Source organism: Thermobia domestica, chromosome 12 (genome assembly GCF_964235325.1).
Source record: "Thermobia domestica chromosome 12, izTheDome1.hap1.1, whole genome shotgun sequence".
Taxonomy (NCBI): domain Eukaryota; kingdom Metazoa; phylum Arthropoda; class Insecta; order Zygentoma; family Lepismatidae; genus Thermobia; species Thermobia domestica.
Window position 1 is genome coordinate 203,005,869 of NC_137465.1, and position 27,849 is coordinate 203,033,717.

A 27,849-nucleotide genomic window follows, 5' to 3' on the forward strand; every position below is an offset into this window, starting at 1 on the left:
ACCTAACAGAAAACTTCAAATAGACCTACCTTCTCCATGCTCATCTACAAACTGAAAAGCTTTAACTAGTCTCAATACTTCATCCACGCTGCGTCCTACAGGAAGATCATTAATTGTTATCTGTCGAACGATTCCCTGCAAAAATAAAACCCATCGTTAAAACAATTTCACTCATACTACTATGTTTACGCAAGATGTGATCAAAGTTGGTGATAATTAACTTTTGGATACATCTAATTCCATCGCTATCCTCTAAACTATTTACGAAATACAAAGGAACTAGTTATAATGTTTTCCTAATTCTTGATTTCATTTACATACACAAATTTAAATAAACACGAAAGGAACTTATCTTAATGTTTTCATTTACTAACATTTGAGTCTGAAATTATTCAGAGAGAACTAACTTGTAGTATTATATACATGCATCAAACCCGAAATTAAATTACTATAAGCTAGTGATATACACTATATAAATTTATCCTTATAAAAACATTGGACCGTTTTCCTTGGGATAGGTAATATATAAAAACTATGAAAGTGACTGATCCAGAAGTGTTTTGATCTCTCCATGCAATTTTTTGCTGCTGCGACATCTGGTAGGCTTTATATATCGTTGAGAGCATCATTTTGTGATATCAGTTTTGTAAACAGATCGCAATCAGAAAGACTCCACCTGGCAAGTATGAGAGGTACTCTTTTGAACCTCTCAACTCCATTTCTGCAGTAAATTGTGTACGTCATGTGACGTACGGAACCTGACGTTATTGAGGAGGACAATTACTGATTTTCGTGATCGCAAATGTGGTTTCTTTCTCCTAAAGCAGGGAGCCGATGGTATTTCAGATAACTAAGTATAGTTGGCAGCATTAATTGTAGTCCCCTATGAGCACAATGCGCAAGAATAACCTCTTGGTATTCATATGCCAATATCAACATCACTTTCCCATTTGTAGCTTCTTCCTTTTGGCATCGTGAACACAGATGACGCCATACATTTGGTTCTAGTTTTGTAATCAGTTCGTAGAATCTAGCCCACGTTTTATTAATTGCAATGATGAGACGAAAGAAAGTGTTTCACCTATTTTTCTTTAACACTCTGTGCTTGAGAGAGAGAAAGAGAGAAAAAAATACCACACATGAGTAGGTTTTCCACGCTAATGTAACATATCTTTTGTTGATACTTTTGTTTTTTTTTATTGAATGAGATTTCCCTCCTTATGGCCCCAGTCATTCAAAAACTGAGACAAATATAACTAATGTGTTTACTATACATTGTATGTAATGACTACACGAGTTGTAAATAATCTATATTTGTGTAACCTCTGTCATGGATACCTCTCATTTATGAACAAATAATTATGATACATCGGTGCCCGTTATTCAGAGTTTTCACTGTATTAACAGAAGAAAGTTGGATGAGAATGCGGGAAAACAGTTTTTATTAGAAGGAATAAAAATTAAACTTCACAATTTGTATTTTTACAAAACATAATTTTATCCCAAAGAAAGATGCATATAAATATTACTTTTGTCAGATTATTTAGTCGAACTTTGATATTTTCCATAAGTAGAAGCTGGTATATACGATTGTACAGTTATCCTGTATCCCATAGTGTCTGATGAAGCCAAAGAGTTGGTGAAACTGTAACACGTGAATTATAATGAAAATATATAGTTTTGATCAGCAAATAATTAGTTTGTATTTATTTAGTCGAAATATTTATCGACATGGAAAATTTCGAATACACAACGAAGAAGAACAAAACATCCATTTTCTTTCCCGATCTGTATACAAGTGTGTTGTAGTTAAGTTACTGCAAAATACTATGGAATTCATAGTAACAACCAAACTAAAAATGTTACAGTATGTTTTTATGTAAAATGTACTTGCATTGTGAAGCGCCCAATGCAATGACAACATGTATTTTCTTTGTAAATATTATTTATTTATTTAGAGCAAAAGTGCTTTATTAACATGCACAAGCTACTCAGAAGAAGACGAAAAGTGTAATATCGAAGGTTATAAAAAAAAATGTTGATTTGAACTGTTTATAGTGTCCGTTGTCATGTAAAGGTGTTTGTTTATCCGTTGTTATGGTAATGTTCTGATGTTGATTTGCTTATTAAGAAAACAGTTCTGGTTTCCAGGTAGATGTTTACGAGTGATTACCAATACATATAACGAGTCTAGATGTCGTGTAATACGGACGTATACTTCATAGGTGTAAAGTGATTGATAATTATAACGAAATATAGTGTTTTTCACGTATTTTAACTAATGTGTGATCCTTTATTAAGTTTATCAGTTAGCAGCAGGTAATTATATATGTAGTTTACTACAAAATATTAACAAAATCGAACTGTGGCGTTATACCAATACCTGTAGAATACTACAGAACAAGCACTGAAAATCATTGATTGCATTTCAGTCACTAGAACACAAATAAAGTTAGTAATTATAATATGAGATTACTATGCATAACTTAATCTCTATGCATGACTATCTCTTTCCCTGGAAAAGGTGTTCTCGAAGAATGAGAATTTTCATCAGGTTTTTAGTTTCCAAATATTAGCGCGCAGCAGCGCCATATTGAATATGCAGCATGTGAGTAATTTCATTGCTCCTCTACAAAGTAACAAATGAACGAGCCCACGGAGCCAGAATGAGCTATATAGATCAGGGCGATTTTAGGAAGGTAAGAAAGCTACAACTAGTGCCGACAGCTAGTACCAGTTTAGATGCAAAGTCATGGTTGATGGGACTATTATCTGCAATCGACTCGGTCAATATTAAGAGCAAATAGTATATGGCAGGAAAGGAAGGATCAATACATATGTTATACATATATGTTCTAATTTAAAAGAACTCAATCTTGCCAACAACAGAAATAAATTTTATGATACAGGGTGGCCCATAGTTATGTATATGATGTTTGACTGACTGTAGTTCTTTTTAATTCTGGACAAAAAGTTTTGATAACTATGGCAACACTATGTAACCTGAGAGTGGGGATAAGCAGTCACTGAATTTAGAACTGTTAGTGCACGCCAGACAAGATGGCAGAACAGTGGAGCTGAATGAAACATTCCCGAACCGCTGGATCGGTCGACGTTAGTCTGTGGAGTGGCCAGCTCGATCTCCCGATTTGAACCAAATGACTTTTTTTTTCTTATAGGGTGTTTTAAAGGACAAAGTGTATCAACATCACATATGCAATTTGGCCGAACTATGGGGATCTATCACAGAAGAGTTTCACAGTACGGGTCTGTAACGCTGCTTATGATAACGATGCTCTTCGTCTCCAGGCATTAATCGATTTCAAGGTGTCTACTAAAATTCCAAAATGAAATTTCGTGACTTTTTCGTGACCTTTTCTTTACCAAATCATAAAATTTCCTAATATTTTCAAGAGCGAATTCGGGTGCGAATTAGGTTGAATGCGATTAAAACGTACTTTGCTTGCGATTTGGTAGCGTCTAAAGCCGACCATAGACATTTTTGGTGGTGAACTTTGACGATTTATTGAACAAAATTTTCCAATCTGTACTTACATTTGAACAGTTAAAAAAAAAAAAAAAAAAAAAAAAAAAATCGTGACCCAAAAGCTAAATTTCATTACTTTTTCGTGACTTTCATGACCATTTTCTGATTTCGTGACTTCCGTGACCGATAGACACCCTGGATTTGGATGGTGTATTGGTGAACAGAGATTAAAATTCTTGTAAGGAAAGGTAGGAGAGTAACGTGTTTATGTTCAAATTATGATGCTAGGTTCTTTACCGCAGTCTTTGAAATATGATATATATAATTATGGTCCACCCTGTATGACATCTTACTACTTGCTTTAGACAATCAAACAATTAAAGCAAACCAACATATCATTACCTGTCTATCTATTATGTACAATCCTCTCAAAGAACAACCTTCTTTGTCTAATAGAATTCCGTAGTCTCTGGATATTGTCTTATTGAAATCCGAGAGCAAAGGATACTTCAGATCTCCTAAACCACCTTGCTGGAAATAAGAATACAAGATCAAAACACAATTATTAAAAGCAAAACCAAATGTAGCAAAACACTATGCAATACATCAGGTCTCTTCTCTTCTTTCTTTTACCTCATGTAGTAAGTATGTTCCACCAGAAACGTAAAAAACTGTAAACGCGTATTGAAGGTAAAGAACTGCCAGTGATTATGATAATCACACAGTAGTAATCAAAAAAGAAAATAATATATATAAAACTAAGGAATGTTTTCGAGGATCACAGTCCTCTTCGTAAGCTTCAATAAGTCTGAAAAGCTTAAAAATTAGGCTGTACTAAACCATCTCTCCACATGTTTTTTACAGCTTAATTTTATACCTTCTTCAGACTTATTCAGGCTGACAAAGACGACCATGATCCCCCAAAACGCCTCAATTTTTATAAATATTGCGGTGAGTTTCAAACTTCTCTTTTAATTACTAATGTGCCTATTAAAGTTATTACAAAAACACTATACTTCATGAAAGGAACTGAACATAGTATGGAATAAATATTAAACACGGGTGTGCTAATTAATAATAACACTGAACACAAATACTAAAATACACTACACACGTGTTAAGAACTTTAAATATCTAAAGCATAAATTAACAAAATCTATCACTCGTCAACTGAAAAGAAAGAAGAAAAAGAATCCCATTACATTTGATGGTCTCTATTAATTCTTTCGGTCGATAATTTCAGCTGCTTTGAAATTACCGACCAAGAAAGATGAAAAAGCTCAAAGAAATCGATCTTTCTTTGCAGCACAGGAGGTGATAGATTCTCTTAAATCTTTTATGTACTCCGTGCGCTACATATGATATATAAACATTAAAATTTACAAAATTAGAACCTAGGTCTAGAAAAATTGCTGACAGATGCTATAGGATACATGATGTATAATTCAAAATATACATTCATGTCTTGTATTACGAAGTAGTTCATTTTAATCAATGTCTCTGTGCTAATGAATTCACAAGAAAATTCGTACTAGAATTTATATACATGCTTTTGTTGTCACACTCTATCATCTGCTTGAAGTAAATTAAAATCTGTAATAAGCTTATAACTTTTGCATCGTTCATTGATCACGAAGTTGAGCTGATTATGTTTTTTTTAAAGTACTCTGAATAAGTGAATTACAGCTGTCTGGAACTTTATCAGAACATTTTTTACTGTTGCTATGATTCGGAAGATAGTAAAAAAGGAAGGAAGGGGAAAACCTTGTCAATTGAAAGTAGCTTTTCCAAAAGCACAGGGACAAAGACAGTATCTGTTCATCTTCTGTCTTGTTGGCCAGAGCATGATTGAGTTGATTTTGAGTTTAACGTCCCTTTCAGCAGCAAGGTTATATGAGACGGGACCTACTGATTAACGTGGAATCAGAACCACATGAGCTCCCGCCGGGAATCGAACCCGGGTCTCCCACGCCAAATTCACGAAGGAACTCCAGAGCATGAATTAATGCGTGCCATTCATATTTTATATTGAAAGACATTTAGTAGTCCAGTTCAACAAATCATTGGTGCTCTTTGTTTTTCTCACGTGTTTGAAAAGTCCTGAAACAAATGAGGATCGGATTTATGTTGCGAAGTGTGAAAAGGAACGAAGGAAGGAAATAAATAACGGAAGTCCCTGATTGACTGAGAAAAAAAGGAAATCTACCTTTAAAAAAAAAGCATCTTTTTTTTTTTATTCTTTTCATTGTTATCCATATCGTCATCGCAATGCTCTAAGAGTCAAAGCAAAGGTACAACACACATATACCCACAATGAGAATCAGTCTTACAACGTTTGTATTACATATTTGCTCCTTAACATAAACCACAATCAAAGGAAACGTTTAATTTAATGTATCCCCAGGTTTTGTTTCCCCACGGATTTATTGATAAGTAACCAATTTTTTGTTAATTTGAATCATCCTCTCATGCGCCTACATAATAATTTTAAGGTATCCAATATTTAATTGCTTACGATATTCAAAAACTACTGAAAATTCACGTCACGATGAATTCCACTTTTGAACGTTACTGTGTAAGAACTAAAACACACTAACTACTAATGGAACTAGGCATGCTTTCTCTTTCCCAACGAAACTACAATAAGCAAAATACAATGAAGAATAGTTGCTTACATCTCTTGGTGTGTTAATCCACGCTAAATGTGTGAAATGTGAATCTACTGAGATTCCAACTACATTAGCATCGATTTTTTTGAATTCTTCTATTTTATCACTGAAAGCTATCAGCTCCGTTGGACACACAAACGTGCTAGAAAATGCCATTAAAAAAATATAGATAAGTATCAAAATTATTAATAATATGGAAATTACTATTACACTACTAAACCTTTTTCAATTAAATATGAAAAAAAAGGAACATCGTCTGGAATTTTATTCTTAATTCAAACTACAATTTTCAAATGATTTGCCTACAGTTAAAAGTGAAAAACATTGAAAGGGCAGTACGTAGCGAGGACTTCATAATCGTAACTTGCGTTGAAAGATATGTATTAATTAAACACGTCCCTTTTTACATGTATATCACGCCCATCTCGTTTACTCGTCACCATGGTTACCAATGGATATACTTGCGAGACGGAGTCCGAAAATAAGTTTCCCCAGGCGACTGTGGACAGAGGTGGGGATGTAAGACCAACAGGGTGTCTACTAAAATTTCAGAATGAAATTTCGTGATTTTTTTGTGACCTTTTCTTTACCAAACCATAAAATTTCGTAACATTCTCAAGTGTGAATTTGGGTGCGAATTAGGCCGAATTTTTATGCATGAGATAGAAGCATGTTTTGCTTGCGATTTGGTAGCGTCTAAAGCCGACCATAGACATTTTTGGTGGTGACTTTTGACGTTTTATAGAACAAAATTTTCCAGTCTGTACTTATATTTGTACAGAAAAAACAATTCGTGACACAAAAGCTAAATTTCGTGACTTTTCCTTGACTTTCATGATCGTTTTCTGATTTTGTGACCGATAGACACCCTGACCAAAACCAGCATGTGACAAAGATCAGACGTACCTTTATTTTCCCCACGAAGTACCATGTACATTGAGACATTTGTCATACCGGTTTATAAGCTTCAAAAACTCTTCCAGGAAAAATCCAGGGTTCTGCATACGGAAGAAGCGTCAAATAGTTTCTGTGACTTCAGCATTGCTTCCAAGCCACCTGCCGCCGAGCTGAAAAATGATGGGTGTGAGACCAGGACTGTATAGTAATATGCCGGTTCGTTTCAATCACGTCATCCACCATCCTGACATTTTCGTCTGTAGTGGAAGTGCACGTCGCTCCAGATCTTGGTATGTCCAGCACTTGCTGCCGCCCCTCACTGAATTGGCGGCACCATCTCTGCATCATTTATTTCGACATCATATCAGGCCTTTAGACTTCCACGAGTTGGTTATGGATTGCTGCTCCCGTTACGCCATGTGCCCATTCATAGCGGACAACCGCCGGCACTTCCTCCTTTGACGACGTCAAAACGCGCCTTCTCTCCATAACTACCAGGCTCGAACTGGAAACACGTCTCAGCTTTGCGCAAGCGCTGCCACGGCGCCATCTACAGGATTGCGGGTGAACCATACTCATTTGTGTCTGGGTGTGTTGTGCGTGCACTGCTGTTCGCTTTCTTGGGAAAAACGAGAGGGGAAACTTATTTTCGGACTTCCCCTCGTACATCGACGTCTGCAGGTCATTGCAGTATAAATTTCCCACTCTATGAAGAGAGTTATACATAAGTCAATAGGCCAGCTCACGCTCCCGACCAATAGAATTAAACGACACACAATACACTGGGTCGCCATCTCTCAGCTAAAAGTAGCGCTTGAATAACGCTGTTCAAGGTCAGTGAAAGAGAGCTTCCACCAACGAATGTGTAATTTTCCATCACAAATGAATTCTAAAAACGGTACAAAATTAAATAAGCAATCATTACGTATCAGAACAATACCGAAAATATACAATAAAATGTAGAATATATTGAAAAGAATGACAAGATTATTTATCAGCAGATGACATCCAATTTAAGACACTGTACATGACGTATCATTTATCAATTTACAATAAATTGATATACATTACAACAATCAAAACTTACAAACTTCTTTCTCGGGTACTGTAGTTTCTATAGAAGGTCACTATACGTTAATTTGCCGTTCAGTTGCAGACCCAAGCTAAGTTTACTATCTTCAGGTAAGTATAGCAATGGTTTGAAGAGTTCAGGTTAAGTTCAGGAACTCTGGCAAGGGTTCCTGGTTCGATTCCAGCTCCTACCAAGTGGGCTTTGTAGCGGACAAACACCGTTTGCATAGGTTTCCTTGGGGGTTTCCAGTTTCCTCCGGCTTTCGTCATGCCATCATTTATTATCACCGCCTTCATTAGAATCGGTGCATAACCATGAGACATTGATTTTTTTTTTAAGTCGCACAGAGGAATCTGTGAAGCTCCATCCCCGTTTCGTGAGACACACTTCGCACCACTGATACTTGCTTAATTTTAGATTTCTAGAAAGACAGAAGTAGTCAATTTTGTAGAGTAACAAAGAGGTGGGTAATTCTATATAATATAGAATAAGAATAAAATCCTCCATTACACTCAGGATTCAAAACCCTAAGCCAGCCGTTCTGAAGATTCCTTTCGTTTCCACTAATAATAATAATAATAATAATAATAATAATAATAATAATAATAATAATAATAATAATAATAATAATAATAATAATAATAAAGTCATGAAAATATTGGGATAGTAAATCAAGTTCAGGAGTGGTTTTATTAGGCACCTTTTGTCCTTCATTTGTTCTTTCCCTGAAAAATCAATAACAATGGGACTATATACAGAACGAGTTCAACCAAACTCATCTAATCGGGAACAAACTTGGGATGGTAGTTTGCTGCTATACAAGAGTGTGAAGGCTTTTGAATCCCGAGTTATGGACTATCAAATTTCAGGTTTGTAGTAAGTCACATGTTTGTATAATAATAATAATAATAATAATAATAATAATAATAATAATAATAATAATAATAATAATAATAATAATAATAATATCAATCGACATACACGATGTGGATTAAATTTAGTATGGTGATCGACCATGACCTCCTACAAACGTCTGCAAAATATTATGGCGTGCAGACCTTTCGTTCCTAAGTTCTACGAGGTGCGTCTAATAAGTTATCTACCTAGACAGAAAGAGAGGGGTGCAGCATAATGACGTCTAACACGCACGCCAAGGCCATTGTGAGGAACCCCGCTGCGCAATTTGAGGTCAGTCGGAGCAACGCAATGGCCATGAGCAGTGTTTGTTACGACGCGTAGCGAACATTTGTGTGACGTAGCGAACAATGGATTTGCAGAAGTTGGAGCACCGCTCGGTCATCAAGTATTTTACTAAAGAAGGGAAGGGATCAAAGGAGATCCACAAGCGACTAGTGAAAGTGTACCAACGTTTTTCGTGCGGCAACGAGGTCCAACAGGCTGTTTCCCAGTGGTTTGCAGGCTATGACAAAGACTATTTTTTCTCTGGGATTTCTTCGTTGCCCACAAAGTGGCTACGGTGCATAGACCTCCTGGGGGCTACATCGGAAAACAGTGATGACCAGGTGAGCCTATCTGCATTCCTTTCTGTCTAGGTAGATAACTTATTGGACGCCCTTCGTACGTAAAATAAACATCGAATTATGGACGATTCTTAACAACTATGAGTAGGTTTACTAGTCTGATATGTATGATTATGCTTATGGTAAGTAAGTCATTTTCCATTCTGTTTTGGAGAATCTTTTGTTTCAACTACAGATATACTAAATGCATTTGTCTCGCTTTCATGCTTTGTAATGAATAAGGGGACAAGGAAGATGTAAATTTTATTAATAAACTTTGTACAGTCCGCAGCAAAAAACCTGCAACATGAGCATGTAAGTTTGTGAAATGACGAAGTCTTTTGCTCCAAAATAAGTGTACAGGGGAGGACGCCGAGGTTTTTCCTGGCGTGATTCGTGCCACTTAGACGTTGTGTTGATTCCCTGTGCTGTTAGGCGTAGTTTCACAATAAAGTTACATGCTCATGTTGCAGGTTGTTTGCTGCGGACTGTACATACAACAAAAGCACCCAGCATGAACTTCAAAAATTTATAAAATGTGAAATTATTCTTGTCGTTATGTTTTCTGTTTTCACCAATGTTTTAGCTATATTCATCTTTCTGATTAAAATCTTGAGGAAGAGGATAACAAGATCTTGAAATATTATTTCCCTTGTAGAATGATAAGAAAAAAAGTAACATTTCTCTTCTTACACTTTATACTTACAAATCAAGTGGATAGAAGACAAGTATAAGGTATTTTCCTTTAAAGTCACTTAATTTGATTTCCTCGAAATCAGCGTTACTCACTGCCGTTCCTCGGAAGTCCGGAGCTGGCTTCTGAACCTGGGCTGCCGCTAGAACTGGACCTTTAATTTAAAACATCAACTTTAATTCAGAACTTTTAAATACAGGTAAAACATTTATCTTGAATTCTGAAATTTCGTACCATGCAAATAGCAAGAGGGGAATTGTTTAACATATTTTGCAATAACAAGAAATTAAAAGTTTTCGCCTCACAACAAAGTTGTAGTTTTCAAATGGAACTACGTAAGATTATTTCATAACTACGTGTTCTACGAAACTTACGATACTACATTAATTATTCAGTGTTGCAAACTAATCATGCTACAGCATCACAAACATCCAAATGCTGGGAGGCCTCTACAACAGGACGGACGGAGTAATGCACCTCCGAACTATTCTAGGATCGAATATATGATCACGATATGGCGTATTTCGAACAAAAAACAATAAAGCCACAAGTGATTGAACATTTTTTTTTTTCAAAAAACTTTTATTTCGAAAAGCTGCTTAGTTCAATATAGGGTTCCTACTAATCTGGAGAAATCTATTTGCCTGACTTTTCCTGACCTTTGGTAGGAAATTCCCTGACTTTCATGATAGGTGTCGTATGACATTGACATATAAATAAGGATTAAATAACGGTGAATATTTATATACAAGAATATTTATTCTAGCATGCAGAAGATAAACAGCAATAAAAACAAAATTGCATGTAGAAGAAGAAAACAGCAATAAAAACTAAGTATGTATTATAATGGTTGGTTAAGGTGAAATTGGTGTACAATTAATGTTAGAAAAAATAATTTTATAAAATTTCTCTGACTTCCCTTGATTCCCAGTCTCGTCCAAAATGACGTAAATGCCATATTTTGACAGTTTTACAAGAAATCGTGAATAAATGTTATTTACTCTTATAATTGGTCCCATTTGTCCTATAATTGTTGCTTTTAAAGTTTTGTTTAAACGTGAAAGCATCGCTAGTGAGACATGGAATTTACCTCCTCACTGGAGGCCATGAATCATTATTGGCGAATCGAATAATGAAGTTCCTTTTCTCTGTCTTGTTTGATTCACTTTATGTGTTACAGCGCCATAGTAATTTTGTGAAAGAATTCGGAATGAACCTTTTACAACAGTGCCAAGTTAAGGAGGAAACAACAACTTTTAAGATATCAATTTCTCTATAGGTGTGAATTCGACAATACACAGTGAAAAGTGACTGCACCGAGATTCGAACCAGTCCAATCATTTTGCGTATTATTTTCTTCATTTATTTGTCTACTTTTAGACAAGGTGCATTCAATAGCAAATCTCAGTTTTTTTAAGTTTATGATATTAATACTTCTATGACGTATTTTTTTTCCTTTTTCTTTGTTTTGACGTGTAGTAATTAATACTTTCAATGTCATACTTATTGATTAGTGATATTTACAATTCTTAATGTAGATTAACACACTTGACAAGTTTTTGATAAAATTAATGATACAAAAATACAATAAATAATTTCTGCATAAACAGTGCCACTTCGCTTGCAATTTTCGATGTTTTATTTTGCAACTGCCAATCTTTAGTTATTACTGTTGTAGAGGTCTTCAATATTTGTATGTCTGTGATACTGTGGAGTCTATTTTGTAGTACTGAATAATAAATGTGATATTTGTTAGTTTTCGGCTAACATGCACCTAAGTAGATTTGAAATATGTAATAATTTGATATATTTGAAAACGGAATCAACTTAATGTTGGGTTGCCAACAGCGTTAATCTGGCAGTACTGCAGAGTATGTAAAATAGTTTCTCCCTGTCGATATTTGTATCGCACAAAATTACAGGGTTTTTAGTTTATTAATTTAAAAGTTAAAAGGTTGTTTCAAGATAGTTACGCTATGAATATATATAACTATTATGAAAATAAACATTTCTTTCTATTAGAACTTGTATTAAATGCTAGATCAGCTGCATTCATGTAAATCTTTATTTATTTAGCATTTAATAAAGCATTAAATAGAATTAGTTAATGACCGTCCGTACGGAACACACTACATAATTGAAAGTTTACCATATGTTCCTATATTTCCAGAAATTTATTTACTTTATTTTATGGTATTTCGAGGTCGACTTGTACCCTACCTTCAGTTTAAAATGGTATCTACATTTTCGTCTTGTTTGTTTATCCTTAAAATTGCTATGCTTTTGATCACTTCAAAAACAAAACTAAGTAATGTGTCTGTTATATGAGTTATCTGTATAACAGACAGTCTATGGGAGCCCTCAAGATATCTTAAAACTCAACAGTTCATATTATTCGCTGCACTCTTCATCATTTTAAATCGCTTGCACAAAATAATACTATAAGGTGTGGTCAAAAAGTGTCGAATCTTATTTTTTTTCCCGCGTAAACCAATGAAGCGCGGGGGACTTCCTTCATTGTAGATGTAGAGAAGACATTCATGCGCAGTCGTCAATTTTTTCCCCGCCCGCAGAAAGCGTCAGTTGCTGTTAGTCGGCCAACGACTGAAGACGTATAGTGAGCGGTCGTCGGTTTTCAGTTTTTGTAAAATGACAGAAAAACTTAGAGCAGCGATATTGCATCAAATTTTGCCAAAAGCTTGGCAATACGCAAGATGAGTCCATTCAATCGGATCGATACATTCAATTTTGAACGAGAATTTGAGTATGATGAGAGTGTCCGCGAAATTTGACTAATGCTGTCATCGCTAAACACAATATTCCTGTGTGTCATCATTCTCCCTACTCACCCGACATGGCTCCGTATGACTTTTGGTTATTTCCCAAGCTCACTAAAAGAGACCCGATTTGAGTTAAGAGAAGATATTATGCGAAATGGAACGGCACAGTTGCGCACCGTTCCTAAAACTTCGTTCTAGAAGTATTTCCAACAATGACGAAAGCGCTGGAAAAAGTGTGTGCATTACCAAGGAGACTGCTTTAAAGGGAATTAGTGTTTCAGATTTCCAAATCAATAAATGTATTTTTGCCAACCAAAGGTTCAATACTTTTTGAACACACCTCGTATTATGAATAAAAAAATCTCAAAAGATCAACAACTAAATAATAACGTTAATGTAGTTTTGAAATGTCATTTTGTATCATAAACGATAATATCTTAGACTAAATCACTCACTTCCAGAATGTATTATATTACATTATAATATATAGAGAGCAGTCGACACATTGCTACCGCAAAAACGTACATTCACGCAGTCTTTATTCCCGTGGTTCCTGATAGCTCAAATGCGTTGTTCTTTCACCATCGGAAAACCCCTGGTGTTGTCAGCAGCTTTGCAAATTGTTCATTATGAATAACTGAAAATCAGCATACTAACGTATGACGAGTATAACAGAAATAATGCCCATAGTTTCTGTGTTGCTTATCAATCGAGTGAATCTGTTGAGACCGGGGTTTGTAGTGGCTTCAGACAATGCTTCCAATTCAGGTTCTTAGGAAGTATTAATAGACCACTAAATGTCATAAATAATACAGAAATAGTTTAGTTCAAATATCAGTAAGTGGCAATATTGACATCTGGGGACGCGGTGGGGATGCAATGAAGAAATAAAACTTTGTTCTCTTAGTTTCTGTGAAGTAAAGCAATTCTGATTTTTCACGAGTTGCCTAATCTAAAGTGCAGGTGTTCAGTTTAGGAAAAGAAAAACTTTTCGGTTTTAAAGTGAAAAAAAAAAATCATTGTCTATATACTTTTACGTTTCTCAGCTATTTTAGGCTAGAAGAATACATCAGAAAATGAATACTGAATTGACTCGAATTGTACAATCAAGGACAAAATAATTTATGAAACTGTCCCAAGCGGTTGCAAAATTTTATTTGATCTCATGTACAAAATATTATAAATCTCATGTCATAAATATTGTTCGCTAACTGCTGAATCATCACTAGTATATCATTACGAATGTATAACTATCGATGAACAATGATTAAATATTTCGCTATAAAACATATGACAATTAATAAATATTGCACTAACACACAATAGTACAAAATATAAAGTATACTTTGGTATCTATAAGCGTATCCTATATTTAAAGACTAAGAATCCGATGGAATTAGTCCGTCTATCCACTGAGTATTGACTCAATGCATACGCTGATGTAACTTAAATCATCAATTTTCGTAAACTCGTAAGTATTCTTGAAATAAAACTGGTCAGGGCCTGGTAAGGGTTGCCAATCTAATGGTTTTCCTACCAAATTTTGGAACTCTAAACTTTTCTTACTTTACAACTTTCAAAAATGTACAAATTCTGAAATGTCTGAGACTGGAGGCATCGAGCCAACAGAATAATGGAAAGTTAAACATTTATAATGAGACAACTGAAAAGCAGGACAAGTGGGCGTTCGGCTCGAGTACTAAGCCGGACACGGGACAGGACCTCCAAAAGCCAGACTGTCCGGCCGAAAGCAGAACATCTGGCCACCCTAAGGCCAGGGAACTCCGATAAAATCGAAGCTAGTAGGAACGAAAACGAAAAAAAGGCTGGATTTATGTGTCCACAGAAAATTATTTACCATTGGATCGTTGATCCAACTGCATTTTGAGAATAATTTACCAGTATGATATTCCACTGCATAAGCAAAAGCAAAAAATAGTGCGCACACGTACAGAACATAAGTTTCTCACACATCATTAGTGGAAAACACAGATAAGTTTCTAAGTTGAAATTGTCAATGAAAGAAAGAAAAGAAACTCAACCACATCTGAAATTATCTCAGAACTTTCATTTTAAATGTTTGTAAAAAGATCCCGCACAATCCTCATGGAAATTGGATTTCGATGGAATTGCTTGACACTGTGATATGTTGTAGATATTGTGTTCCTGAGAAAAAGTCTCGAAGGACATAACCACCAATCACTGACTGTTTGGCCACTACAGGGCCAATTTTTTGAAAACAGCCGAAGATACTGATATTCTGGATTTCGGTGAAAATGAATGAAATTGTGATATGTTGTAGATGTCGTGATTCTGAGAAAATTTATTAATTTTTGGTTATCGAGCAACAGTAGGTCAGTTGGTAGAGAATTTGTTCGCATTCGGGAGGTTCGGCCCGGGCCGGTCCTCCTGTCTAGGGCTTTTCTTTGTCCCCCAAGACGAACATCGGGATATTATCTATGCTTAAATTGTGTTGGCCACTACTCTTCCCATTCCTTTTACGGGTTGTTGGATAGAATGACAAAATCTAAACCTTTTCAGGGTTTCATACAATTCCACCGAAACCCTAGAATATCGTTACCTTTTGCTGTTTCCAAAATGTAATATAATAATAATAATAATAATAATAATAAAGAATTTTATTGTCGTTAAGCTATACATAGCAATAGACAACGTCAAAATGCGATACAATATTGATACGTAAGTATAAATAAATAATGATATATAACTAAATTAATGATGAAATGACATTACAAAATAAATTACAATAACAATATACATTTTAAATACAAGCTCAACACGAGATTACAAAATACGTTACACTTCTATTGAACAATTAAAATACTCCTGTAATGAATAAAAGGGCGTTGCAACTAACCAATTGTATAACTTACTTTTAAATCTATCTATATGTTCATCTTTTAGTGATGCAGGCAACTTGTTATACAGTTTTATTCCAACTGTCTCATAACTGTTCAATGATTTAGACAATCGTTGATATGGGACATTTATGAATTTACTGCTTCTAGTATTATACGAGTGGATGTCTTGCCTGAGTTGTAAATTTTGGTGATTACTTTTTATATAGAGGAGTACTGTGTAAATGTATAGATTGATTATTGTCATAATTTTAAGATTGATAAACAAAGGTCTGCAATGAGCTAATTTGTCTACGTTTGAAATAATTCTGATGGCCTTTTTCTGTATTAAAAGAATGCTATTTACATGATAATTGTTACCCCAAAATAATATACCATACAAAATTATACTTTGAAAAAAAGCAAAGTAAGCCGATCTGACATAGTTATCAGGAACATGATTTTTTAGTTGTTTTAGCAGATATATTACTCTTGAGAGTCTTCCAGAAATATAATTAATATGCTGTTCCCACGATAACTTGTTGTCAATATATATACCTAGGAACTTCACACATGTTGAGTTATTCTCAGCAGGCACTTCTTTTAGACTAAAAGTCATATGTTGAGTTTTATTCTCGTTAAGTAAAAAACCATTAGCCTTAAACCAAATCACAACCTGATCCCAAGTATTTTCAGTTATAGAATTAAGTCTACTAAGATCAGGACTAGTATTTAGGAAGGTCGTATCGTCAGCATATAGTATAGAGTAAGCAGATAAAAAGTAAGGTAGATCATTTATCATTAGTAAAAATAGAAGTGGCCCAAGTACTGAACCTTGGGGTACTCCGTATTTAACTGATGCAATACCAGATTTATTGTTATTTACAAAAACAATTTGTTTACGGTTTTCTAAGTAAGACTTGAATAATCTAAAACTTAAACCCTTGATACCGTAGTACTCTAATTTTTTAAGGAGAATTGTGTGTTCAACACAATCAAAGGCTTTGCTTAAATCACAAAACGTTGCCTGAACAAAATCCTTGTTTTCAAACCCTCTAATAACCCTCTTTACCAACGAATCAATCGCTCCAACAGTAGATCTACCCTTTACAAAACCAAATTGTGAATCACTAATTAGGTTATACTTATCAAGATAATCACATAACTGCATGTGTATCACAGTTTCAAGAATTTTTGAGAAGACTGGTACCAGAGAAATTGGTCGATAACTAGATGGACAATTCTCGGGTCCCTTTTTATATACAGGCACAACTCGTGATAATTTTAAAACTTCGGGGAAGATTCCCTGTGTTAGACATTGGTTAATGCAATGTGTAAGCGGCAGAACAATACAATCAATAACTTTTTTAATTAGATTACTCGACAATCCATAAACATCAACACTGTTTGAACACTTAAAGTTATTTACAATGTTGAGAACTACTTGGGGAGATATATTTCTGAATACAAAACTATCGTGTATAGGATTTACAGATTGTTCCATTAGATTGACTGCTGTTACATCAGGTTTGTCAATATTATTGTGTACTTCATCTACAGAATTTACGAAATAATTACTAAAATCTTCTGGATTGGGGTAAAGACAGTCCTGATTACTCTTAACTATAGAATTAATTACATTCCAAGCTTGTTTACACTTATTAACAGACGATTCGATTTTTGCCGAAGTATACTGCTTTCTCGCTTCATTAACAGCTTGCTTATATGTATTCCTAGCTTTCAGATAGACTGACCTAGTTACATCATTTTTCTCTCTCCTATATTTGTTTAAATGTAACATCACCTTACACTTCATTGAGTAAAGTTGAGGGGTATACCACGTGGAATTATTTTCTTTATGTGGCTTTTTAAGTAGGCTCCGATTAACTTTACAGATTCTTTGTGGGATGAAGATGTCAAAGTTATAGAGAAACAAATTCAAGAAGCGTTCAAACAGTGCATTAGAGTCATTGTAATTCGACAGCAATTGAAACCAATTCATGTTGCAGAGCGAACTCTTAAACTCAGATATTTTACCCTCAGTGATTGGCCTAGAGACAACTATTTTACATTCTGTGGACAAGATATCAACCTCCTTACTTAATAGTGCGTTATCCAATTTTACCCATACACAATCATGATCAGAAAAAGGAAATATTGATACATCACAATGAATTTGACATAAATTGAAATTTATAAATATGTTATCAAGACAAGCTAGACCTCTTGTTGGCTTCATATTTGTAATACCATAATTAAATTGCCTTAACAAATTTTTTAATTCAGCTACACTGTTCTTTGTTGTTGTTACGTCAAAATCAGAGTTTAGATCACCACCTATGACTATCTTAAAATTTCTAAAACTAGGCCTACTCAATAAGTTTAGCAGTTCCTCGAGCTTATCTAGAAAGACTATTGAATTACCGTTTGGGGATCTGTATAGTGATACGAAAACCAACTTAAGACAATGTGACCAAATGGTTAGTGATTGGTGGTTTGATCATTGAGACTTTTCCTCAGGATCACAATATCTACAACATATCATGGCTTCAAGCAATTCCACCGAAATCCAGAGTATCGTTACTTACTGCTGTTTTCAAAAAAGTTGCCCTGTAGCGGCCAAACGGTCAGTGATGGGTGGTTGTGCTCACTGATACTTTTTCTCACGATCACAATATCTATAACATACCACGGTTTCAAGCAAATCCACAGAAACCCAATTTACATAAAATATTGGGCGGAGTCCTTTAATTCTTCGAGATTCCCTGACTCTTAAAAGAATTCCTAAGTTTTCCCGGTTTTCTACGTTTGTCGCCACCCTAAATAATATAACAAATTACCTGTATGGAAAGTCCTAAACATCTGAGTTGCTGCGCCTGCTCTAGGAACAACCTGGAATCAACGAAAAATTAAGTATTTTAATAGATAGCACATCATTAAATTTAACATAATTAACGCTTTAAAACTTAACTAGTATTCCTTTTACGTAGAAAAAAGCAAAAAGCATATACTGCACTCGTTCCTCGGACTTTGATGTTGCACTAATTAACTACTTCAGAGCGCAAAATTTCAGGTCGCCATTGGCGACTAGAAATTTAGAGGTGGCGACAAGTGTTCAGTAGGAATGGTTTCTGCTTAAACTCACAGGGCTACGCGGTATCTGTTTCGCACGAAAATAATTGTCACTGAGTGAGTGAAAACACGGGATGTGAAGTTTTCACAACGTCGTAATTCACCCCTCCTTTCCCACCTTCAATCGAAATTATTTACCTTTTGGCGTATCAACGCGAGAGATCGTTTCCCCCGCTTTTGAAGCTAGAACAACTGGGGGGACTGAAGACTGACATATTGGATGATTTGCTGACAATTTCCATCAATGGCCCTTCACTTAAGGACTTTGATCCAAAAACTGCAATCGACAACTGGAACTTCAGTACAGAGAGAGAGAGCGTTACACAAACGTGGTCTTAAGGTAAGACATTTTTTTAAACATGTATATGAATTTTCCAGTTCAAAATTGATTATCCTGAATCTAAATGCCTGGTTTTGAAATTTTATGATCTTTCTTTGTGAAACCAAAGGCTGTGGCGAGGAAGGGAGAGATCTCTCATAATTTGTATGTGAGAGATACTGGCGACCATCATTTTTGGATTAGCGAGTACGTCTGACTTTGAAATTTTGCGCTCTGACCTACTTTCTTAGTTTCCTATTATATCGTTGATAGCTGACATTGTAAACTTTTGTGAAAATGATAAGCTGAATAGACTTGTAATCTACAACTACCGTGTAGAGTAGAAGGTGGAATGCTGATGTAATCTGTGATTCACGTATATGCTAATGCATTTATCAAAAACAACAATTTCTTAATTACACGGTACATCTTAAATACACTCTTCTTGCCATTTGCACACTACAAGGGGCCATAGCAACTGTGCTACAGCTACCAAAAGAGCTGCAGCAACGGAAATTAACTATGGGCGTTTGAATATGCTTCTCAATGCCATCAACAGATGATGTATGTGTGTCGAGGTGCAAGCGCAAGCAAACATCTTAGTGCTTCCCAAAATAAAGGTGAGAAAAGTGGAATAATGGTCCCAATGCGAAGCTACGAGACGAGTTGGGTAAAAATGTTTTGCCCTATCGAACGGTTGCACATTGAGTTGAGGCATTGGAAAATAAAATTGAAATCTAATTTTAGTTAGACGTCCCACGCTTATGTTCCTTAGGCTAAAGGAGACGGATGATAACGAAATTCAATTTTTGTGTTCTCATGCCGGAAATCGAATCCGGGACACGTGTACCAAAATGTGCTAATCACTAGACCAGCGGAGAGACTTAGAGGCACTCGAACATAAATATGTAGAAACCGTAAGATGTCGCGCTGTCGACGTCCCGCGTTAACTTACATCTAAATGCCAATGGCTGTGATCAAATAGTGTTTAACGGACGGTAAGTATTGAAATTTCCAGGAGTTATCCACATATAAAGATTTATTTCTAGGTCGACAGTGTACCGCATTTTATTACAGGATCTGTTGATGCGGAAGATTTGTCAAAGACGGGTCCCCTATCTCTTAAAGACATGAAGAAGTGAACGCAATATACGAGACATGCCGTATCCAGCTGGAACGACTTCCACAAGAAGAAGAAGCTAGAGATGTACCGATACCACTTTTTCACCGATACCCGATACTTAAGAGGCCGCTACTGCCGATACCAATACAGACACTTTTGGACAAATGTCTTATATATTATCAGGAATCTTCAGAATAATGAAATGATCAACATTGTAATAGGATATATTAGATATAAGGCCAAAATTTAACATATAAAAAATAGGAAGCAGAATTTCATATTATGTTCCACACAAAAAATATATTTCCTCTAAATTTAATCTAGCTCACATAAAATGAACTAAAAAGTAGCAAATACTTATATACTGTAGTGTAAACTTAATTCTAAGAGTCAGTGATTGATATTTAGAGTGATGATGTACTTTGTTAGTTAGGGGAGGCCGAGGTAATAAGAGACAAAAAAAAAAAAAAAAAAAAATCTAGCACTAGTATTGGTTTCTTGAGGAACTAGAAAAAAAATGTATGTGAGTGTACTAAAAAATGAAACCTGCTGATGTATTAACACATTTTTCTAGTTGCTTTTTCATTAAAAAAAAGAAAAAAAAACGAAACATTTTGGTAAAGTAAGGCGTAATAAGAAACAGGGCTCTGACTGCTCATGCAGATAGAATTGAAAGTGAGTAAGAGTTTTAAAAAACATCTTCAGACAATTCTGAAAAATTTACTTTTTTTCAGATCTGAAATATGTACATATGTTCCGAAATATCAAGATTTAAAAAATGAAATTCAATAGTTCGTTCGGAAAATTCAGTTGCCTGAGTATTAAATATCAAAAAACCATTAGAACAAAGTATAGTTAAGTTTTAAGTAATCTAGATACATCATGGACAAAACTCACACTACCAAATGAAAAAGAATGCTGACAAGAAATTTTCTGGACAATGTCGAAAATGAACTTAAAAGTGCCTAAATTGGCAATAAAGAAAAAACACCGAACTTGAAAAATAGTTTTAGCTAATTTAAATGTATTGAAAAAGCTATTAAATTGTAATCATACAAGAAGAGAACATTGAAAAATGTTGTAAACCTATTGTTGATCAAACTTTATGTAAAATGTAGCCTATGTAGAAAACTACATATTCGAAAAATATGTGTAAGATGAATATAAAACCTTTTACGATGTACAGTCGAACGAACATACGAAAAATGTGGAAAAGAGTTTGGAAATGTTATGCTAGCCTATGTAAACTCCAAGTTAACATTTAAAAACCCCATAAATGTAATTTAAACTTTGGTGTAACATAATTATAGCAGGTAGGACTTATTACTTATCTTAGGCTGAACCACTTAGATAAACATATGAAAAATGAAAAAGCCAAAAAGAATGTTGGCATATACGCATGATTTTAACAAATGTTAAGAATAATCCTACAAACACCTAGGCCTACCAAAAGAAGAGGAGTCATATTTAATCTTTCTGTTTTGGTTTCAAAAGTCCTTTTACACTTTGCTATAAACATAACGAATTTTATGGAGCTATCCTCTGGAAATCTGGAATGACCCATTTCCATCCAGTTTGTTAGGTCCATAAAACACAAATTTTCATGTCACTGTTTGAATGCCATCATAGGCAGGCCAATTGAAACCACTTAGTCCTTTTTTCAAAAATTTAACGTTGCACGGTCCTTTATCTGGGAAAGCAATAGCCCTCCCAATATACCAGTCAAGATCATAGTATACGGCGTAATACATTTCTAAGCAAGATTCTGCTCTGGTTGGATCAATTTCTTCTGGCAAACTTTCACCAGCTGATGATGAAAATAGTTGATCGAAAGCATATTCTCCATTGTTACTATCTATGCATAGACTCTAGACTGGATTGCCGCAGTAGGAATTTTCCTATTTACTTTCTATATACATAAAACTAGCAGGTTATACTCGTCACATACGGTAAATAAGCATAAAGTTGAACTGGGGTAATAAGAGACAGCTGTCTCTTATTACCCCTTCAAAATTTCTGAAAGGGGTAATAAGAGACATGCGCCCAATTCACCTAAAATGCAATCTTTCAGCATTTTTCAAAACTTCACATTAATCTTCATAGTGCATAGCGTGACAACAATATAAAAACTCATATTAGTTCACAAGTACAAGTGGGGTAGAAAAGTAAAGCTATTGACGGTTTCATTACTTATTTTATATATATAATTTTGATTTGATATTTAGGGTATTTTTTAGCCGTGTCTCTTATAACTCCTGTCTCTTATTACCCCGGTCTCCCCTACATTCTATTTACTAGTCTCTATTACATACATATTAATGCAAACGGATACTACCGTTACAAATTTTTATTGTTTACAAAATGATGCGTGCTGAACCAGGTGTTGCTGTGTAAACCATATAAATATAAGATGTTTAGTTAAGCGAAGTAGAAAACGATAAAATTATTTACCTGTATTAACTTTAGAACTATTTATTTTAAGCAGTAAGTAGGAGAAAATAATGAGAAAGTGAGCGTCTTGTGGTTTTCTTCCATAGCGTTTTCTTCTGAATCGAAACCTCTGTCTCTTTTGGGATTCAAATTACGGGTCTGCTATTCTGATTATGAGCGCCCGAAGGGGGAGGGAAGGGTAGAACCCCCCCTGGCTCACGAAAATGTATACGTAGTATAGCAAATCACATATAATAAATACTAGACGTAAATGCCATGGAATGGGTGCCCCTAGAAAATTTTCTTCGGGCGCCCATGATCCTTACCGAAGACCTTTGGCTTTCCATCACTATCATTTTGGCATCGAGGGACTAAAAATATCAGTTGAGTACGAGTAGTGCAAATCAAAGGTGTACACATGCAAAGAAATCAATTGTACAATTGATAATAATTTAGGTCAACAAAGAACTCGATGAAATGTAAGTGCCACTGTTAATATTAGGGGAAAGTCGTCTGGTATCGGACAGTGGGTGGTATCGGACAAAAGCAGTTTTCGTTATTTCCTGCTTTAGGCGGCACATGTCAAGCATACAGTGAGTTGATCGAAATGAACTAGCCAAGCCCACGCCATAGTGGATTTGTTCGATGAACGGTGTATCTCTTGCTTCAAAGTTTTTGTATTTTTACGAGTAATGAGGTGCACGGAGATAAATTTGTGTGCCTGCAACTTGTCACAAAGTAAATGTATTAATATATTATTGCAATCATAGCATTTATTAGAGTGTGTATATATTATAATTTAGGCGTATAGTTGCCTTCGTGTTGTTACAAGCCGGTAGATAGCCATTCATAAGTTGCAAGTCTTTCGGCTGGTATCGGACAGAAGGGAATCGGGTGGTATCGAATAAAACACTGGTAAGTAAACTTGACATTTTTTTTATTGGTATCTGGCTTTTTCAGAAAACCATGGGGAAAATACGTGGCAATTGCGATGAAGAAAGTATAAAGTTGGTCATGGACAAAGTTATTTCCAAAGAAGCACCTGCGGCCAGTGCTAGATATGGTGTTCCTTAGAGTACATTAGAAGATCGTTTCGGAAGGGAAAGAGGTAACAGCTAAGCCTCCCTGCACGGATAACAAAGGCACATTTAGCAGAAGGTGACCAAGAAGAAATACTATACAATCATGTAAAGGCTTTGTATAGTTAACTAGCCTAATGCCACTAAGAATATCAGAAATTTTAAAACTAGTTTAGAAACCTGCTGGAAAACTAAACATTATAATCTGCGGGAGTCTTTTGATGATTGGATACAGTGCAATATATGTAAAGACTTGATACATGAACAATATGAAAATTTTGAAGGCAGACTGTTTTATCATTGTGATTTATGTCAGAATAAAAAATAACAACTCTTGATGAGACTAAGAATTTTAAGATATATTTTTTTACTCTTATTTTAGGCTGTATTTCAAAGCGTAATAAAACTCTATTTTGTGTGTAAGAACTCCTGTAAGTAAACAGCTAATATTTGCAATTAGTTCTGTTATTAAATTACCTCAAAAGACCAATTCTCTATAGTTATATGTTTGTCCGATACCACCCTCCACTTTTTAAGAATGCTAATTTGTATTACCTTTGATTTTTAACAAAAATATATATTATTAGTTTTTACCTGTCAAATCACCTTTAACACGTTGTGTGTAAGATACCAAGGTATCATTTTGTGCATTAAGTAATTTGATATAGCTATTTTTTAGTATGACAAACTGAAGAAAGCTACGGTGTCCGATACCAGACGACCTTCCCCTAAACAAATTGAAAATAATTCGGAAAATGTATCGGTAAATATCGGTGTCCATTTGCCGATACCGATATATCGGTCATTCCTAGTTAGCCATAATTCATGACTCGACCGTACGAACCTAAACTGAAGCGCAATCTAATGAATGGTATCATCTAGCTTTCACACAACGGCTAATCAATCCCCCAGGAAGATGTTTATTTTGGCGTATTACAGTCAAGGCGTTCTGGATCGCCATACGAGGGTCTCACAGGCAACACCCAGCCTGTGTGTACAGATCATTTATACAGTACTATGCGCGTCTACGTTGCTGTTGGAACGATCAACACTGTTGGGCAAAGCAATAACACTTAATTATGACGCTATCGCCTACACAACGGCTCCTCTCAGGAAAACTGTTACATCTGTGAGACTGGACGATCTTAGAACACTTTAGGGCTTTCAAGAAACCTTGTTCCAAGAATGTTACCAGCAATGACAGCACTGACTGAAGAAGCGTATGAATCAGGGTACTACTTTGAATGTAATAACATCACAGAGAACTAATTCTGTAAGTACACGGATTTATTGGAACCGTCCACAAATCCAACATGTGTATGACGCCTCGTAACAACCAAATTCTTCAAATTGAAATTTTGAGTCAATTTGATAATGCTGCTTACAATCTGTGTGTCTATACATACATAGAGCAGCAGAAGAAGATAGTTCACATTACGAATATGGGAGACTACTTTCCTTGGTGTAAATAATAGGCTGTTTTACAGAACGTGTCAGACTACCATACATTAAGCTACTCTAACCTAACCTACCCTACCCTACCTTAACTAATGTGTAAAACCCTTCTCTGAAACTTATGCTTAAATAAATATCTTATTTATGTTTTCTTTGTGTCCACTAATTATGTATAGATTTAGGCCTATACTATGCATCCATACTATACTATACTAGTATGAAACAAAAACGATTAGCTAGCTTTGTATACAATCAGTTCAGGGGTGGGTGAAGCTGAGGTCAAGTGCGAAATTTCTTTAGGCACAATAAGTTAGTTTCCGCAGATGTGAGTCAAATCCTTGACTAACTAAGAGTGCCAAAGGAGAAAATGGTAAGAGTTCCCTTTGCGTTTAACAGTGACTTTTGGCGTGGGTTAGGTTAAGTTAGGTTCCAGTCACTGGTCGGCACAAAATAAACTCTTGCCCCCATTTTGTAACGTAAATCATCCTCTACACTTGAATGCATGTTCATACAAATACAAGCACATGAAATTAAGCAAACTTTCTAATACAGTACAATTTCAATGTTAATTTAATTTACCGGTACGTGTTTGACGTCTGCATAAATAAGTTCCTTCAATATCACCGAGACTATAGGAATCAGTTGAGGCTTTTATCCAAGTTAACTATTATAACAGAGTTAAATTCAGATAAACTCGCCTCGATATCTAGTAAGTATGTGAATAAAACCTAAACTAACCCATTCATAATTCATTAATGTCATATAAAAAAATCTGGCAGAGGTCAACGGAATAAATGTCTATAATAAAGTAAGGCCCACTATGAGTGTTTAGTTTGCGTGCAGGTCATGTTTAGTCACATCACTTGAAATAATTGTTGAAAAATTATATTTATATTACAAACTACCCTCTTATTTTTCTCCAAAATATGTGCGCAGGGCGACATGACATCACCCCCCTCCTTACTGTAGAGGAAATTCAAGAGGACCACCAAAAATAATTGCTGAAAACTTACAATCCTTTTACGATTTACTTGGAAATACAGTCTCCAGACGTGCCGTAAACACTACAGTGCAAAATTAACAAATCATTTGTGCTAGGTGGCTACTAAAAAGCACGAATGCCATCTAACCGAGTCAGAGTAGGGTGAACCTGATTGGCAAACGTGATAGCTTCGGGTGCGTCCAACGGAAGCAGGCACGTGAACGACGATGGGTATACGCGTAAGTGCAGGTAGTGTACTTACAATCCATTCCACCTAAACGGAAAGTAACCTAAAATTCTCTACTCTAAATTAATATAACCTAACCTAATCTATACCAAAAAAAAAAAAAAAAAAAAAAAAAAAAAAAAAAACCAGAAAATATACCAAGAAAGTAACATAACTCAAAAAAATTCTGGCCCCTAAACCAAAAAATTTGGCGAAAATAGTGAGCCCCTAATGGTAATCTTTCATATGTACTAACTTATTTTAAATGTCATAGAGCACTTGTAATGATTTTACACTAGTAAAACTAAAATACAGACGCGCAGGAATTGTAAACCTAAAATACAGCTGTATTATTTAGAATTTAATTCTGCCGCCTGCAGAACTTTGTTTCTTATAAATATGTCTTTCCATTCTGAATATTAAATTTTAATTTTAATTTTACTAGAGTTATGTGCCTAAACTTCGTTCGTAACAAAAAAAATCTGACCTTTCTACTTGTGCTTTGATCTTGCCCAACAATGCAATACAATAAAAAATATCACACACTTTTCATTAAAATTACTAGACATTATTTTCAAACATCAAGGTTATATTACTGAATTCTATATACATGTATCTTTTATTTTCTATTACTCTTACAAATTTCACAACTTTTGGATACGCTAAAGTAAATCTACAGGTTAGACGGACAGTTCCCTATAATAGAACCGCTCATTCTATTATATATAAGAAATTACTATTTACTTTTGTGATGAACTGCCGGAGAAGACCAGCCATTTCTTGAGTATTTGAGTTATGAATTAATCACTTTAAACTTTCAATTTGGACAAGACCAGTCGTAAATACAGCACAATAATTTAATTTCCCTTGCCGGTGTGTTCCCTCTTCGACTTCTGCTGACTAATCACTGGGACTGGATTAACAAATTATTTTCTAGCTTCTCAAAGGCTAATGATCACTGTTAATTCAGTATCTCTTTCTGCTCATAATACGACGTTTTATTTATTTATTTATTTCTAGCACAGTCATTATTCAGTAAACTTTCTGCATATAGGTAATTTATTATCTTTTACATGCAACGCTTCGTCTTTTATTTTGAGTCGTTAAATAAAATTGTGATAAGTTG

The 27,849-nt window shown here is 35.0% G+C and overlaps 1 protein-coding gene across 1 annotated transcript; it reads right to left on the reverse strand.

The window, feature by feature from the left end:
- LOC145666943 (peroxiredoxin-2-like) lies at positions 1–27,643 on the reverse strand. The gene is made up of 6 exons (XM_081734562.1): positions 27,468–27,643; positions 18,818–18,869; positions 10,352–10,493; positions 6,163–6,298; positions 3,890–4,018; positions 1–135 (listed from the first exon to the last, which is right to left on the reverse strand). Exons 1-6 carry the CDS (start codon positions 27,498–27,500, stop codon positions 16–18), a joined length of 612 nt encoding a protein of 203 aa, XP_081590688.1. The 5' UTR covers positions 27,501–27,643; the 3' UTR covers positions 1–15.
- Between the last annotated feature and the right edge of the window lie 206 nt (positions 27,644–27,849).

Excerpts from the sequence above, each read along its gene's own strand:
- LOC145666943 (XM_081734562.1), bottom strand. The coding sequence starts at position 27,500 with ATGGCTGGTCTTCTCCGGCAGTTCATCACAAAA. Across the intron at positions 18,870-27,467 it reads TCCGGCAGTTCATCACAAAA|GTTGTTCCTAGAGCAGGCGC; the intron begins GTAAATAGTAAT and ends CGTTGATTCCAG. Across the intron at positions 6,299-10,351 it reads GTCTTCTATCCACTTGATTT|CACGTTTGTGTGTCCAACGG; the intron begins GTAAGTATAAAG and ends GGCATTTTCTAG.